The 17,721-nt window shown below is 51.0% G+C and overlaps 2 protein-coding genes across 2 annotated transcripts in view; one reads left to right on the forward strand and one right to left on the reverse strand.

Annotated features, from left to right (window-relative positions):
• Nucleotides 1–841: 841 nt before the first annotated feature.
• On the forward strand, nucleotides 842–8,552 carry sdf2 (stromal cell-derived factor 2). Its single transcript, XM_072375307.1, has 3 exons — nucleotides 842–1,077; nucleotides 1,594–1,790; nucleotides 6,891–8,552. Exons 1-3 carry the CDS (start codon nucleotides 894–896, stop codon nucleotides 7,188–7,190), a joined length of 681 nt encoding a protein of 226 aa, XP_072231408.1. The 5' UTR covers nucleotides 842–893; the 3' UTR covers nucleotides 7,191–8,552.
• Nucleotides 8,553–10,973: 2,421 nt separating this feature from the next.
• The window catches only part of caln2 (calneuron 2), a 52,770-nt gene continuing 46,022 nt past the window's right edge, over nucleotides 10,974–17,721 (reverse strand). The window contains exon 6 of the mRNA XM_072375603.1: nucleotides 10,974–13,649. Coding sequence (XP_072231704.1) covers nucleotides 13,522–13,649 — 128 coding nt within the window. The 3' untranslated portion in view covers nucleotides 10,974–13,521. The remainder of the gene's footprint in view (nucleotides 13,650–17,721) is intronic.

Below are 17,721 nucleotides of genomic sequence, written 5' to 3' on the forward strand. Positions count from 1 at the left end.
TATTGCTCAGTTATTGTATTCTCTACAATAAAGTAGTACAATTACAACCTGTTAAAATGAAGTGAGCATATATCCGGTTGGGTACTTATATATATATATATTGAAAAAATTATTTTAAAAAGTATTTCTCAAGTGATTAAACATGTTTTCTTTTGTTATCACGCCAGTTCTTGCCATGTTGGCTTGAACCTGTAGCTCTATCCCCCCTAATATAGTGTTTGTTTGGTCAGATCATGATCTTATATCAGCTTTAAACTATCGGTCAGAATCCACATGCTGAAGAGCTGTTAGATATAATAATGTGTGCGATTTTGCCATTTCTTCTGAAGTAAATCGGATTTGCAAGCACATCCTTTTTCTGAACCTTTAGAGCCAACACTAAGTCAGAATAATGCTCAAGATATCAAAATCTCTGAAATACGCGCCACACAGGAAGCTTCTTATATTCTATAAACATAATTATGTCGTTTATGCAACGACAATACAACCTCCTATCGTCCTGAATCTAACAGGTCACAGATTTTGACGCTACACCTGGATGCAGTAAGGCTACTTCCAAAAGGCACCAAAACACCGCCCCCTGCTGGTTCATTTTCGAGTGTGCACAAAACGACACAAAGACGTCGGTCGGCAAATTGTAGCAACGGTCAAGATGGCTGGGAGTTTAGCTGTTTTAACATATGATTTATCAAGGGATTAATTAAAAAGGGTTGCCTAAAGTAGCCTGAAATAAACCGAAAGCCCCCCAAAGACCCGTGTCGTTACCACTCCGAGTTGCTAGGGGCGCTGTTTAACTTCCCATTGGGACAGTTTACAACTGTAATGACGTAGCGTTACAGAATGACAGAAATCTTCTAGCACTGGCGACTGCTTGAGCTACAGCTGGAGTCGGAATGGCTTACTTAAACTATAATGTCGACCATAAATATGCGCCGGCCTTTTTCTTAGTGCTATCCTGCGTGTTCGGGCTGTCGCTGGAAACGGAGCTGAGCTTTGTGACGTGCGGCTCAGTCATTAAACTGCTGAATGTGAAGCACAATGTGAGATTACACTCTCACGATGTGCGCTACGGATCCGGTGAGTCTCCTCTTCATTTTATTACATTTTTTATCGACTAAAGATTCATAAACAAACCAAAATATCGACTTCCAGTGCAATTGCTTATTTATTTGTCAGTGTGAGTATGAAATTGTGCATTTCCGTGTCCATGGTGACATAATGGATGCTGTCACAGTGGTGCACCTAAAATATTATTAAAAATTAATTAACCAGCTTTTCTAAAGGGATTCAACACGAAGCAGGATAAGGGTGGTTGTGGATTAATTTAGTTTAGATTGCTGTAGTTAAGTTGTCAAATGGTCGGTGGGCTGAAATCGATCACGTGACTTAGCTGAATTACTTCCGGCTATTGATGGGAGGATAGTTTTCATGTCTCCCTTCAAGCCGGACAGCAACAAATACAGGAATAGATGAAGGCAGTGCATACAGGTGTGCTGAAGGTGGACTTTTGCAACATTTGGAGCTCGCTGCTGGAACTGTGGCAACGATTTGCATCCATAAATCCTGACTTTCTCTTCCTGGTCTGTGACACAGGCAGTGGGCAGCAGTCTGTGACGGGGGTCACGGCGGTGGAGGACAGTAACAGCTACTGGAGGGTTCGTGGTACCGGGGACACTTTGTGCCATCGGGGTACTCCAGTGAAGTGTGGGCAGACGATTCGCCTCACGCACGTCAACACGGGCCGCAACCTGCACAGCCACCACTTCTCCTCCCCCCTGTCCTCTAACCAGGTGCGTTACAGCCACCACTCCCCCCCCCCCTGTCCTCTAACCAGGTGCGTTACAGCCACCACTTCTCCTCCCCCCTGTCCTCTAACCAGGTGCGTTACAGCCACCACTTCTCCTCCCCCCTGTCCTCTAACCAGGTGCGTTACAGCCACCACTTCCCCCCCCCCCCTGTCCTCTAACCAGGTGCGTTACAGCCACCACTTCTCCTCCCCCCTGTCCTCTAACCAGGTGCGTTACAGCCACCACTTCTCCTCCCCCCTGTCCTCTAACCAGGTGCGTTACAGCCACCACTTCTCCTCCCCCCTGTCCTCTAACCAGGTGCGTTACAGCCACCACTTCCCCCCCCCCCCTGTCCTCTAACCAGGTGCGTTACAGCCACCACTTCTCCTCCCCCCTGTCCTCTAACCAGGTGCGTTACAGCCACCACTTCTCCTCCCCCCTGTCCTCTAACCAGGTGCGTTACAGCCACCACTTCCCCCCCCCCCCCTGTCCTCTAACCAGGTGCGTTACAGCCACCACTTCTCCTCCCCCCCTGTCCTCTAACCAGGTGCGTTACAGCCACCACTTCTCCTCCCCCCTGTCCTCTAACCAGGTGCGTTACAGCCACCACTTCCCCCCCCCCCCTGTCCTCTAACCAGGTGCGTTACAGCCACCACTTCTCCTCCCCCCTGTCCTCTAACCAGGTGCGTTACAGCCACCACTTCCCCCCCCCCCCTGTCCTCTAACCAGGTGCGTTACAGCCACCACTTCTCCTCCCCCCCTGTCCTCTAACCAGGTGCGTTACAGCCACCGCTTCTCCTCCCCCCTGTCCTCTAACCAGGTGCGTTACAGCCACCACTTCCCCCCCCCCCCTGTCCTCTAACCAGGTGCGTTACAGCCACCGCTTCTCCTCCCCCCTGTCCTCTAACCAGGTGCGTTACAGCCACCACTTCTCCTCCCCCCTGTCCTCTAACCAGGTGCGTTACAGCCACCGCTTCTCCTCCCCCCTGTCCTCTAACCAGGTGCGTTACAGCCACCACTTCTCCTCCCCCCTGTCCTCTAACCAGGTGCGTTACAGCCACCACTTCTCCTCCCCCCTGTCCTCTAACCAGGTGCGTTACAGCCGCCACTTCTCCCCCCCCCTGTCCTCTAACCAGGTGCGTTACAGCCACCACTTCTCCTCCCCCCTGTCCTCTAACCAGGTGCGTTACAGCCGCCACTTCTCCTCCCCCCTGTCCTCTAACCAGGTGCGTTACAGCCACCACTCCCCCCCCCCCCTGTCCTCTAACCAGGTGCGTTACAGCCACCACTTCTCCTCCCCCCTGTCCTCTAACCAGGTGCGTTACAGCCACCACTTTTCCTCCCCCCTGTCCTCTAACCAGGTGCGTTACAGCCACCACTTTTCCTCCCCCCTGTCCTCTAACCAGGTGCGTTACAGCCACCACTTCCCCCCCCCCCCTGTCCTCTAACCAGGTGCGTTACAGCCACCGCTTCTCCTCCCCCCTGTCCTCTAACCAGGTGCGTTACAGCCACCGCTTTTCCTCCCCCCTGTCCTCTAACCAGGTGCGTTACAGCCACCGCTTCTCCCCCCCTGTCCTCTAACCAGGTGCGTTACAGCCACCGCTTCTCCCCCCCTGTCCTCTAACCAGGTGCGTTACAGCCACCGCTTTTCCTCCCCCCTGTCCTCTAACCAGGTGCGTTACAGCCACCGCTTCTCCTCCCCCCTGTCCTCTAACCAGGTGCGTTACAGCCACCGCTTCTCCTCCCCCCTGTCCTCTAACCAGGTGCGTTACAGCCACCACTTCTCCTCCCCCCTGTCCTCTAACCAGGTGCGTTACAGCCACCGCTTCTCCTCCCCCCCCCCCTGTCCTCTAACCAGGTGCGTTACAGCCACCGCTTCTCCTCCCCCCTGTCCTCTAACCAGGTGCGTTACAGCCACCACTTCTCCTCCCCCCCTGTCCTCTAACCAGGTGCGTTACAGCCACTGCTTCTCCCCCCCCCCCTGTCCTCTAACCAGGTGCGTTACAGCCACCACTTCTCCTCCCCCCTGTCCTCTAACCAGGTGAGTTACAGCCACCACTTCTCCTCCCCCCTGTCCTCTAACCAGGTGCGTTACAGCCACCGCTTCTCCTCCCCCCCGTCCTCTAACCAGGTGCGTTACAGCCACCGCTTCTCCCCCCCCCCCTGTCCTCTAACCAGGTGCGTTACAGCCACCGCTTCTCCTCCCCCCCGTCCTCTAACCAGGTGCGTTACAGCCACCGCTTCTCCCCCCCCCCCTGTCCTCTAACCAGGTGCGTTACAGCCACCTCTTCTCCTCCCCCCCGTCCTCTAACCAGGTGCGTTACAGCCACCGCTTCTCCCCCCCCCCCCTGTCCTCTAACCAGGTGCGTTACAGCCACCGCTTCTCCTCCCCCCTGTCCTCTAACCAGGTGCGTTACAGCCACCACTTCTCCTCCCCCCTGTCCTCTAACCAGGTGCGTTACAGCCACCTCTTCTCCCCCCCCCCTGTCCTCTAACCAGGTGCGTTACAGCCACCACTTCTCCTCCCCCCCTGTCCTCTAACCAGGTGCGTTACAGCCACCGCTTCTCCTCCCCCCCTGTCCTCTAACCAGGTGCGTTACAGCCACCGCTTCTCCTCCCCCCTGTCCTCTAACCAGGTGCGTTACAGCCACCACTTCTCCTCCCCCCCGTCCTCTAACCAGGTGCGTTACAGCCACCGCTTCTCCTCCCCCCTGTCCTCTAACCAGGTGCGTTACAGCCACCACTTCTCCTCCCCCCCGTCCTCTAACCAGGTGCGTTACAGCCACCGCTTCTCCTCCCCCCTGTCCTCTAACCAGGTGCGTTACAGCCACCACTTCTCCTCCCCCCCGTCCTCTAACCAGGTGCGTTACAGCCACCACTTCTCCTCCCCCCCGTCCTCTAACCAGGTGCGTTACAGCCACCACTTCTCCTCCCCCCCGTCCTCTAACCAGGTGCGTTACAGCCACCGCTTCTCCTCCCCCCCTGTCCTCTAACCAGGTGCGTTACAGCCACCGCTTCTCCTCCCCCCTGTCCTCTAACCAGGTGCGTTACAGCCACCACTTCTCCTCCCCCCTGTCCTCTAACCAGGTGCGTTACAGCCACCTCTTCTCCTCCCCCCCTGTCCTCTAACCAGGTGCGTTACAGCCACCACTTCTCCTCCCCCCTGTCCTCTAACCAGGTGCGTTACAGCCACCGCTTCTCCTCCCCCCTGTCCTCTAACCAGGTGCGTTACAGCCACCACTTCTCCTCCCCCCTGTCCTCTAACCAGGTGCGTTACAGCCGCCACTTCTCCCCCCCTGTCCTCTAACCAGGTGCGTTACGAGGAGCAGAGCGTGAAGACGGGGTCAGGGGTCAGGGGAAGGGTTAACCCAGAGCTTCCTGCAGAGATCAGGAAATGGTTCATGCTCAAAAGGCAGCCTTGTAACAGCTGGACTCATTTAGAAAATCTGATTGTTAGAATGCTTCAGAAACCCAAAATCCATCAGCAGTGAGCCAGGTTTATGCCTCTGACAGATCTGTGGTAGGAACTGATAAATAATATGCATTAATGCTAAAATAAAGCAGCGTTTCTCAACCTGATTCAAATGATCAGCTCGCCATCCAGCTCTGCAGCGGCCTGATGAAGAGCCGAATCAGGTGTGGTGGAGGAGGGAAACATCCAAAACATGCAGGGCGGTGGGTCATGAGCACTGGAAACACTGAGTTAAAGTCGGAGTTAGAGCCCGAGTTAGAGCCCGAGTTAAAGTCCGAGTTAAAGTCCGAGTTAGAGCCCGAGTTAAAGCCCGAGTTAAAGCCTGGGTTAAAGCCCGGGTTAGAGCCCGAGTTAGAGCCAGAGTTAGAGCCAGAGTTAAAGCCTTAGGTAAAGCCTTAGGTAAAGCCTGGGTTAAAGCCCGGGTTAGAGCCTGAGTTAAAGTCCGAGTTAAAGTCCGAGTTAAAGTCGGAGTTAAAGCTTTAGTTAAAGCCTTGGTTTAAAGCCTGAGTTAAAGCCTTGGTTAGAGCCTGAGTTAAAGTCCGAGTTAAAGTCCGAGTTAGAGTCCGAGTTAGAGTCCGAGTTAAAACCTTAGGTAAAGCCTGGGTTAAAGCCTGAGTTAAAGCCTGAGTTAAAGCCTTAGGTAAAGCCTGGGTTAAAGCCCGGGTTAGAGCCCGAGTTAGAGCCCGAGTTAAAGCCTTAGGTAAAGCCTGGGTTAAAGCCTGAGTTAAAGCCTGAGTTAAAGCCTGAGTTAAAGCCTGAGTTAAAGCCTGAGTTAAAGCCTTAGGTAAAGCCTGGGTTAAAGCCCGGGTTAGAGCCTGAGTTAAAGCCTGAGTTAAAGCCTGAGTTAAAGCCTGAGTTAAAGCCTGAGTTAAAGCCTGAGTTAAAGCCTGGGTTAAAGCCTGGGTTAAAGCCTGGGTTAAAGCCCGGGTTAGAGCCCGAGTTAGAGCCCGAGTTAAAGCCTTAGGTAAAGCCTGGGTTAAAGCCCGGGTTAGAGCCTGAGTTAAAGCCTTAGGTAAAGCCTTAGGTAAAGCCTGGGTTAAAGCCCGGGTTAGAGCCTGAGTTAAAGTCCGAGTTAAAACCTTAGGTAAAGCCTGGGTTAAAGCCTGAGTTAGAGTCCGAGTTAGAGCCCGAGTTAAAGCCTTAGGTAAAGCCTGGGTTAAAGCCTGAGTTAAAGCCTGAGTTAAAGCCCGGGTTAGAGACCGGGTTAAAGCCTGAGTTAGATTCTGGACAGACTATTTGAAATGTGCCTGAGCTTAGAACAGTTTCTGCACTGAACTGAAAGTCTCTGGGGAAAAGCTTCAGGTCAACAAAATGCGAGTTCAGCCCAAACCGTGCAGGGGTCAGAGGTCGAGCAGGACGAGTAGAAAAGTGTCCTTAGAGGTGGATGATTACTCCAGTCAATGGGCCACACGTGCATAAATGGTGATGTGGTCGAACCGGTGTGGCAGCAGTGGAAGGTTTTGCATACCGTCCCACAGTGTGAGGCGCAGTCATCGGCGTGCAGCAGGGCGCCTTGTATGACTCGTACAGCTCTGAGTTAACAGGAAGCTGTGAGGCACCGAGGGCTGTTCATGTCAGAAACTAAAACCATGTGAATAAAGCTCGTCTGATTCCTGTTCCTGTGTGCACAGGAGGTGAGTGCGTTTGGCGAGGAGGGAGAGGGGGACAACCTCGACGAGTGGACAGTCCAGTGTGGGGGATCCGTGTGGAAACGCGAGGAGGCCATCCGCTTCCGCCACAGGGCCACGGATGCGGTGCTGTCGGTGACGGGCGAGCAGTACGGCCGGCCCATCCACGGTCAGATGGAGGTCCACGCCATGCCGAGCCCCAGCCAGCACGGCCTGTGGAAGGCCATGGAGGGCATCTTCATGAAGCCCAGCGAGATGCCGGCGGGCAGCCGAGACTACAGTCACTCACACACAGAGTTCTGACCCCCCACCTCTGGTTATATCTGCAGACACATCCCCTCCCGCAAGGACACGTGAACCTGCAGCCAGCTGCACTCAGATGATTAAAGTCTGTAAACCTTCTTCTGAAATGTCCCGTCGGGTGCAGGAGGACGAGCTATTAAAGCTTCTTTGTTCCAGCTGATGTGGCTTCTTCTTCTTCTGCTGTTGTTCGTCACCACGCCACAGCTCTGAAGGCGTGTAAAGATCGTGCTGAAAAGGGCTGAAAAGGTGTTACAGTGGCCTGTAGAAACACCCCCCCCCCCCCCATTTTTCAGTTTCTCTTGCCTTAAATCCTCCAATTTAACTCTCAAAATGGTCCAATTTGGTGAAGTAATGGGGAAAAAAACGTGTTCTGCTCTACAAATGACCCTCATATGTCATAAATTTGGTTAAAAACGCCCCCCGTGTGCAGCCTAATGTCACTCATGTCGGGGAAGTCAAACGGAGGGCCGGCGGCGGCAGGTTTTAGGCGTTTCCCTGCTTCAGCAGACCCGAGCTCAAAGCTGGTTTGTGCAGAACTTAACAAGCCTGAAGAGATCCGTTTGATCTGAATCAGGTGTGTTGAAGCAGGGCCTTCGAGGAGGGCCCCCTGTGCTGAGAGGCCCCAGAGTCACTAATCAGGAAGCGGCACCCTGAAGTCCGAGGAGCTCTGCAAACAGCTCAGGGGCAAAGTTCATCCATCTTCTGCACCTGCTGAAGAGTGGCCGGAAAGAAAAGACCTTTAGCTTTCAGGAAAAATAAGAAAGCGTGTAGATATGGAAGAAGATCCTCAGGTGAGACAGGAACTGAACCATCGCCACGGTCACAGGTGCACGGTGGCGGCAGCATCGCGCCGCAGCGGCAGGGCGCTAATCATGGTGAATAAAAATGCTTTTTTAAAATTTATTTTGCATATTCAAGGCTGAAACTGCCAAAGGGGGTAAATACTTTTTGCAGGCCACTGGATACTTTGTCCTGGTTTTCACATCAAAGCCTCGTTTTAATGGACCAACGCAGCAAGCCTCAGTTACGTACTGCTCCTTTAGCTTTTCCTCAAAGCCTCTTTGAATGGCTGCCATGATGTGCGGTGCTGCTGGTTAATGTGTTCCACTCTGCTGGATCAGTCTGGATCAGTCTGGGATCCGTTTCTGTGGGTCTGGGATCCGTTTCTGTGGGTCTGGGATCCGTTTCTGTGGGTCTGGGATCCGTTTCTGTGGGTCTGGGATCCGTTTCTGTGGGTCTGGGATCAGTTTCTGTGGGTCTGGGGGGAGTTCTGTGTTTTACATCCGTTCTGTGTGTGCATTTAAATGTGTGAGCATCAAAGTGACAATTAGTACCTCATTAAATAGTTTTTATCCCTTCCATCATCAGTGTGACTTCTTTATTGGGGGAAGATTGGAATCAGCATATGAATAAAAGGACGGGTCGTCCTTTAACCCGTGGGTCGTCCTCTAACCCGTGGGTCGTCCTCTAACCCGTGGGTCGTCCTCTAACCCGTGGGTCGGCGTTTAACCCGAGGGTCGGCGTTTAAAAGGACGGGTCGTCCTTTAACCCGTGGGTCGGCGTTTAAAAGGACGGGTCGTCCTTTAACCCGTGGGTCGTCCTTTAACCCGTGGGTCGGCGTTTAAAAGGACGGGTCGTCCTTTAACCCGTGGGTCGTCCTTTAACCCGTGGGTCGGTGTTTAAAAGGACGGGTCGTCCTTTAACCCGTGGGTCGGCGTTTAAAAGGACGGGTCGTCCTTTAACCCGAGGGTCGGCGTTTAAAAGGACGGGTCGTCCTTTAACCCGAGGGTCGTCCTCTAACCCGTGGGTCGTCCTCTAACCCGTGGGTCGTCCTCTAACCCGTGGGTCGTCCTCTAACCCGTGGGTCGGCGTTTAACCCGTGGGTCGTCCTCTAACCCGTGGGTCGTCCTCTAACCCGTGGGTCGGTGTTTAAAAGGACGGGTCGTCCTTTAACCCGAGGGTCGGCGTTTAAAAGGACGGGTCGTCCTCTAACCCGTGGGTCATCCTCTAACCCGTGGGTCGGTGTTTAAAAGGACGGGTCGTCCTTTAACCCGAGGGTCGGCGTTTAAAAGGACGGGTCGTCCTTTAACCCGTGGGTCGTCCTCTAACCCGTGGGTCGGCGTTTAAAAGGTCGGGTCGTCCTCTAACCCGTGGGTCGGCGTTTAAAAGGACGGGTCGTCCTCTAACCCGTGGGTCATCCTCTAACCCGTGGGTCGGTGTTTAAAAGGACGGGTCGGCGTTTAACCCGAGGGTCGGCGTTTAAAAGGACGGGTCGTCCTTTAACCCGAGGGTCGTCCTCTAACCCGTGGGTCGGCGTTTAACCCGTGGGTCGTCCTCTAACCCGTGGGTCATCCTCTAACCCGTGGGTCGGTGTTTAAAAGGACGGGTCGTCCTTTAACCCGAGGGTCGGCGTTTAAAAGGACGGGTCGTCCTCTAACCCGTGGGTCATCCTCTAACCCGTGGGTCGGTGTTTAAAAGGACGGGTCGTCCTTTAACCCGAGGGTCGTCCTCTAAACCGTGGGTCGGCGTTTAAAAGGTCGGGTCGTCCTCTAACCCGTGGGTCGTCCTCTAACCCGTGGGTCGGCGTTTAAAAGGTCGGGTCGTCCTCTAACCCGTGGGTCGGCGTTTAAAAGGACGGGTCGTCCTTTAACCCGTGGGTCGGCGTTTAAAAGGACGGGTCGTCCTTTAACCTGTGGGTCGTCCTCTAACCCGTGGGTCGGCGTTTAAAAGGACGGGTCGTCCTTTAACCCGTGGGTCGGCGTTTAAAAGGACGGGTCGTCCTTTAACCTGTGGGTCGTCCTCTAACCCGTGGGTCGGCGTTTAAAAGGACGGGTCGTCCTTTAACCCGTGGGTCGTCCTCTAACCCGTGGGTCGGCGTTTAAAAGGACGGGTCGTCCTTTAACCCGTGGGTCGGCGTTTAACCCGAGGGTCGGCGTTTAAAAGGACGGGTCGTCCTTTAACCCGTGGGTCGGCGTTTAACCCGAGGGTCGGCGTTTAAAAGGACGGGTCGTCCTTTAACCCGTGGGTCGTCCTTTAACCCGTGGGTCGGGTCGTCCTTTAACCCGTGGGTCGGCGTTTAACCCGAGGGTCGGCGTTTAAAAGGACGGGTCGTCCTTTAACCCGTGGGTCGGCGTTTAAAAGGACGGGTCGTCCTTTAAAAGGACGGGTCGTCCTTTAACCCGTGGGTCGTCCTTTAACCCGTGGGTCGGGTCGTCCTTTAACCCGTGGGTCGTCCTCTAACCCGTGGGTCGTCCTCTAACCCGTGGGTCGGCGTTTAAAAGGACGGGTCGTCCTTTAACCCGTGGGTCGGCGTTTAACCCGAGGGTCGGCGTTTAAAAGGACGGGTCGTCCTTTAACCCGTGGGTCGGCGTTTAACCCGAGGGTCGGCGTTTAAAAGGACGGGTCGTCCTTTAACCCGTGGGTCGGCGTTTAAAAGGACGGGTCGTCCTTTAACCCGTGGGTCGTCCTTTAACCCGTGGGTCGGGTCGTCCTTTAACCCGTGGGTCGTCCTCTAACCCGTGGGTCGGCGTTTAAAAGGACGGGTCGTCCTTTAACCCGAGGGTCGGCGTTTAACCCGTGGGTCGTCCTCTAACCCGTGGGTCGTCCTCTAACCCGTGGGTCGGTGTTTAAAAGGACGGCGCCGTGATGAGCAGCAACCTTGAGCTGTAAATCAGGTGAAAACCTTTCCTCTGGAGGGCTCTTTTCTTTTCTCCTTTACAAACAGACACAGCTGCAAAGTATTTCTATCAAAACAAGGTTTTATTGCATAAACATGTATGGATATATATTTTTAGATTAAACAGATCCAACTTTGCATTTTTAATATCCACTCAGTTGGTAACTATTGCTGTTTTCTTGCTCCTGTTCCAGGCTGCAGGCCAAGGTTGGAATACATATAATCTGGGTTCAGTTTTATCTTTGTACAGTTTACAGCTGGTAAAAACATGTTTAGGTAAAAACAAAAGTCAAAAACATGAACCGATCCTGAAACAGATGTAAAGTGTAACAATGTAAACTTTAAAAGGGCTGAAAGCCTTACATAGTCATGCAAGGATGTCTGAGTGGCACAAATATTAGAGAATTGTTCGGATAAAATGAGTTATGCTGGTTTCAAACGGGCCATGATGTCACAGACAGAAGTAGAAACATCGTGCCGAGAATATCAAAGACAAAAGGATGAGTGTAGCGCACGTTATACAGCAGCTGGTACAGACATATGAGGCAGTGGGACACTCCAGTACAGCCTAAAGTGACTAAAACACAAAATACAGTGGACTGAACGAGTGAAGCCATCCAGAGACTCCGCTGGCTCCACCTCAGAGGACGGAAACGGACACCATGACGACGTGACCTTGTATTTGCATATTTATGAAAATGCCCTCTTCTGCGCTTGGATTTGATTAATAGCTGGTTGAAACTATAAAAATGGCTATTACAGTAGAAATTGGAAAGTCAAGAGACGAGATACTCACATTTAAACCAAAGTCATTGGATTCCCTGTTTCCTGCAGACTCACTTCCAGTATCGTGCATTTTTGTTGCGATACATGGTCTTAGAAAGCTATGTTCTGTTTTAAAAGAAAGCCCTCGATCCTCTTTCCAGCCAACAGTAAACCACACGGCTGCGCTAACGTCTGACTGAAATGTTTTACTGAGCAAAGACGGGAAGAAAAACCAAAGAAAGACAGGAATGCTCTGAGGTCTTGATGCCCATAAGTCTGCAGCCCATAACTGTCCCAGGGGAGCACCGTATGATTCACAGACACGGCTACATTTACAGAGGGCTGGGTGGTCGAAATGAGAATATTCAGGGGATATATATACTGATTTCACACAGTTATCACACAGAAGTTAATTCAAACAGTACGTGTTGTCACAGGGTTTCATTCGTTCCTTAGACTTGCTACTCGAAACGTGAGAATTTGCTAAGAATCCAACATAGTTTTGGACGAGCATCCTGTCCTGCACCCACTGAAAGGATGTTTTCATCCTCGGTTTCCATCTGTGGGCTCAGTTAGGCCCTCATCCTTCATACCAGAAGAAAAGCTTAACCGTGAACTCCTACAAAGTGTTTCCCCAACCTTTCCAGCCCTGTAAGCCTCATGAGTCGGACCAAGCTGCCTGGGTACCACAGGTGTTTGGCCTTACTGTAAATGATGGTACTCTCATGGTGACTGGCTGCCTAAACTCCTCCACCTTCATTCCTAACATGGCTCCAATGTGCATTTAAAGCCGACTCACGCCTGCTCCACATAACAGACTAGAGCTATAACTGGACGATGAGTGCAGAAAGTATACAAGATGAGGCCCAAATGAGTCATTTCAAAGTATTCCATCCAATCCCGATCTGCACAGTTTGGGTTGTGTAAAAAACAAAAGATCTTACCATTAAAAACAGAGACTGATCACAACATGAAGGCTCAGATTCAGTGGTGCTCTCATGTCTCTGCAGTTCTCAGTCTGACCACTAGAGGGCAGCCTTTTCCTAACACGGCTCTACTGTAGATCCCTGATATATCTCACTAGTTTCTATCTTTTTCATACATTCTCTTGTTGAGAGGAGTAATATATTACACAAACTAAGTAGTACTATATATACAGCGAACTCTACGGGGAGCTGGAGTAAATGGCAGTGTATATACTGGCATGCTGCTGTGCAGTTAATTCCACAGTTGGGCAGTTTTACAGTGAAATTCTGAAGCCTTTCGTCTCAGTCTGGTCTCTTTTGGCTTCTCATCTTTAACACCCTTCAGGCAGCCTGAGCAAATGATGTCTGTGGACCAGTGTGTCCAGTGAAGTGGTCCCTCTCTGAGTGTTGAGTTGTGCTTCCTGTAAATACACAAAAAGATCTCATGTGTGCCGAGACGAGGAGACAAAAGTGGGATGTTGGTACACGGCTACATGAGAAGTGAAGAGTTTAAATGTTGTGGCCAATATTCAGTGCTCAGCTCACATTGGATGCAGTTTCTGGAGGGTAAATATGCAGTTATCCGTGATAATTGGTATTTGTTTTCCAAAACTAGGAATGGCTCAAAGCACCTGATTTTCGGTAATTATAAAATCAAGTTTAAAGGGTGGTTTTGGTCTGAAAAACAGCTGAATAAGACCCTATCTTTCCTGTCATGATATAAAACTTCAGGTTCCTTTTGCCCAGTGAGTCCTTCACTGCAGAACTCCTGGATCCGTTTCACAGGGTCAGTTCAAATGAAAACCAAAACTCAACGGGTTGTTGGAGAAGTGCTCGGGTTGTGGTTGGTCCAGCTTTGGCTGCAGAGGCGAGATGTGAGGTCCTGGCTGCTCTGTCCACCCCCCATGCTCACAGTGCAATAGGTTTACTCCATGCCGTTCCGCAGCATCTGGTTGGCTGCGATAAGCATGACACTGATGATGAAAGCCATGGCGAAGGCGCAAATCAGGCTTTTCCTGACACACGTCTGCCGATTCTTCTTCTTAGGGTGGACTGAGAGGAGAGAGAGAGAAGAAGAAATGAGTCATAAGAGTTTCATTGGGCCTTCGTGTCATGACTGGTGCTTTAAAGTTTGTGAACCCTTTAGATTTGGCTGTGTGGCTACATAAATAGGACCTGAAATATGGGATTTACGTATTTGAAAATGTATGAAAAAAGTATATGGATGGATGGATGGATGGATGGATGGATGGATGATGGATGGATGGATGATGGATGGATGGATGATGGATGATGGATGATGGATGGATGGATGGATGGATGATGGATGATGGATGATGGATGGATGGATAGATGGATAGATGATGGATGGATGATGGATGATGGATGGATGGATGGATGGATGATGGATGGATGATGGATGATGGATGATGGATGATGGATGATGGATGGATGGATGGATGGATGGATGGATGGATGGATGGATGGATGGATGATGGATGGATGGATGGATGATGGATGATGGATGATGGATGGATGATGGATGGATGGATGATGGATGGATGATGGATGATGGATGATGGATGGATGGATGGATGGATGGATGATGGATGGATGGATGATGGATGGATGGATTGATGGATGGATGGATGGATGATGGATGGATGGATGATGGATGGATGATGGATGGATGATGGATGGATGGATGGATGGATGGATGGATGATGGATGGATGGATGGATGATGGATGATGGATGATGGATGGATGATGGATGGATGGATGGATGGATGGATGATGGATGGATGATGGATGATGGATGATGGATGGATGGATGGATGGATGGATGATGGATGGATGGATGATGGATGGATGGATGGATGGATGGATGATGGATGGATGGATGGATGATGGATGATGGATGATGGATGGATGGATGATGGATGGATGGATGGATGATGGATGATGGATGGATGGATGATGGATGATGGATGATGGATGGATGGATGATGGATGGATGGATGATGGAGGAATAGATGGATGGATGGATGGATGGATGATGGATGGATGGATGGATGCTGGACCTCGAAACAACTGAAAGCCTCTCGTACATCGGCTCATGTTGGCGCTCATGTGAACACCGGAAAACAGCGGTGGCCTTGGAAACAAGCTGCCATGAAGACGGCAGCCAGCTGGATAGCTTTTTTTTTGGTGCTGTTTGTTTGGTGCTGGTTGTTTGGTGCTGTTTGTTTGGTGCTGTTTGTTTGCTGCTGGTTGTTTGGTGCTGGTTGTTTGGTGCTGTTTGTTTGGTGCTGGTTGTTTGGTGCTGGTTGTTTGGTGCTGTTTGTTTGGTGCTGTTTGTTTGGTGCTGGTTGTTTGGTGCTGTTTGTTTGCTGCTGTTTGTTTGGCGCTGTTTGTTTGGTGCTGGTTGTTTGGCGTTGTTTGTTTGGCGCCGTGTGTTTGGTGCTGTTTGTTTGGCGCTGTTTGTTTGGCGCTGTTTGTTTGGCGTTGTTTGTTTGGTGCTGTTTGTTTGGCGCTGTTTGTTTGGCGCTGGTTGTTTGGCGCTGGTTGTTTGGCGCTGTTTGTTTGGCGCTGTTTGTTTGGCGCTGGTTGTTTGGCGCTGGTTGTTTGGTGCTGGTTGTTTGCTGCTGTTTGTTTGGTGCTGTTTGTTTGCTGCTGGTTGTTTGCTGCTGGTTGTTTGCTGCTGTTTGTTTGGTGCTGTTTGTTTGGTGCTGGTTGTTTGGTGCTGGTTGTTTGGTGCTGTTTGTTTGGCGTTGTTTGTTTGGCGCTGGTTGTTTGGCGCTGGTTGTTTGGTGCTGGTTGTTTGCTGCTGTTTGTTTGGTGCTGTTTGTTTGGTGCTGGTTGTTTGCTGCTGGTTGTTTGCTGCTGTTTGTTTGGTGCTGTTTGTTTGGTGCTGGTTGTTTGGTGCTGGTTGTTTGGCGCTGTTTGTTTGGCGTTGTTTGTTTGGCGCTGGTTGTTTGGCGCTGTTTGTTTGGCGCTGGTTGTTTGGTGCTGGTTGTTTGGCGCTGGTTGTTTGGCGCTGTTTGTTTGGCGCTGTTTGTTTGGCGCTGGTTGTTTGCTGCTGTTTGTTTGGTGCTGGTTGTTTGGTGCTGGTTGTTTGGTGCTGTGTGTTTGGTGCTGGTTGTTTGGTGCCTTTTGTTTGGCGCCGGTTGTTTGGCGCTGTTTGTTTGGTGCTGGTTGTTTGGTGCTGGTTGTTTGGTGCTGTTTGTTTGGCGCTGTTTGTTTGGCGCTGTTTGTTTGGCGCTGGTTGTTTGGTGCTGTTTGTTTGGTGCTGGTTGTTTGGTGCTGGTTGTTTGGTGCTGTTTGTTTGGCGCTGTTTGTTTGGCGCTGTTTGTTTGGCGCTGTTTGTTTGGTGCTGGTTGTTTGGTGCTGGTTGTTTGGTGCTGTTTGTTTGGCGCTGTTTGTTTGGCGCTGTTTGTTTGGCGCTGGTTGTTTGGCGCTGTTTGTTTGGTGCTGGTTGTTTGGTGCTGTTTGTTTGGTGCTGGTTGTTTGGTGTTGTTTGTTTGGTGCTGGTTGTTTGCTGCTGTTTGTTTGGTGCTGTTTGTTTGGTGCTGGTTGTTTGGTGCTGGTTGTTTGGTGTTGTTTGTTTGGTGCTGGTTGTTTGCTGCTGTTTGTTTGGTGCTGTTTGTTTGGTGCTGGTTGTTTGGTGCTGGTTGTTTGGCGCTGGTTGTTTGGCGCTGTTTGTTTGGCGCTGGTTGTTTGGTGTTGTTTGTTTGGTGCTGGTTGTTTGGTGCTGGTTGTTTGGCGTTGTTTGTTTGGCGTTGTTTGTTTGGCGCTGTTTGTTTGGCGCTGTTTGTTTGGTGCTGGTTGTTTGGCGCTGGTTGTTTGGCGCTGGTTGTTTGGTGCTGGTTGTTTGGTGCTGTGTGTTTGGCGCTGTTTGTTTGGCGCTGTTTGTTTGGTGCTGGTTGTTTGGTGCTGGTTGTTTGGTGCTGTTTGTTTGGTGCTGTTTGTTTGGTGCTGGTTGTTTGGTGCTGGTTGTTTGGCGCTGGTTGTTTGGTGCTGGTTGTTTGGTGTTGTTTGTTTGGTGCTGGTTGTTTGCTGCTGTTTGTTTGGTGCTGTTTGTTTGGTGCTGTTTGTTTGGTGCTGGTTGTTTGGTGCTGGTTGTTTGGTGCTGTTTGTTTGGTGCTGGTTGTTTGGTGTTGTTTGTTTGGTGCTGGTTGTTTGCTGCTGTTTGTTTGGTGCTGTTTGTTTGGTGCTGGTTGTTTGGTGCTGGTTGTTTGGTGCTGGTTGTTTGGCGTTGTTTGTTTGGCGCTGGTTGTTTGGCGCTGGTTGTTTGGCGCTGTTTGTTTGGCGCTGGTTGTTTGGTGTTGTTTGTTTGGTGCTGGTTGTTTGGTGTTGTTTGTTTGGTGCTGGTTGTTTGGTGTTGTTTGTTTGGTGCTGGTTGTTTGCTGCTGTTTGTTTGGTGCTGGTTGTTTGGTGCTGTTTGTTTGGTGCTGGTTGTTTGGTGCTGTTTGTTTGGTGCTGGTTGTTTGGTGTTGTTTGTTTGGTGCTGGTTGTTTGCTGCTGTTTGTTTGGTGCTGGTTGTTTGGTGCTGGTTGTTTGGTGCTGGTTGTTTGGCGTTGTTTGTTTGGTGCTGGTTGTTTGGCGCTGGTTGTTTGGCGCTGTTTGTTTGGCGCTGTTTGTTTGGTGTTGTTTGTTTGGTGCTGGTTGTTTGGTGCTGGTTGTTTGGCGTTGTTTGTTTGGCGTTGTTTGTTTGGCGCTGTTTGTTTGGCGCTGTTTGTTTGGTGCTGGTTGTTTGGTGCTGTTTGTTTGGTGCTGTGTGTTTGGTGCTGGTTGTTTGCTGCTGTTTGTTTGGCGCTGTTTGTTTGGTGCTGGTTGTTTGGTGCTGGTTGTTTGGTGCTGGTTGTTTGGTGCTGGTTGTTTGGCGTTGTTTGTTTTTAGCGTTGTTTGTTTGGCGCTGGTTGTTTGGCGCTGTTTGTTTGGTGCTGGTTGTTTGGTGTTGTTTGTTTGGTGCTGGTTGTTTGGTGCTGGTTGTTTGGCGCTGGTTGTTTGGTGCTGTTTGTTTGGTGCTGTGTGTTTGGTGCTGGTTGTTTGCTGCTGGTTGTTTGCTGCTGTTTGTTTGGCGTTGTTTGTTTGGCGCTGGTTGTTTGGCGCTGTTTGTTTGGC

This window comes from Leuresthes tenuis, unplaced genomic scaffold, assembly GCF_036924035.1.
Source record: "Leuresthes tenuis unplaced genomic scaffold, fLeuTen1.0.hap1 SCAF_21, whole genome shotgun sequence".
NCBI classification, from domain to species: domain Eukaryota; kingdom Metazoa; phylum Chordata; class Actinopteri; order Atheriniformes; family Atherinopsidae; genus Leuresthes; species Leuresthes tenuis.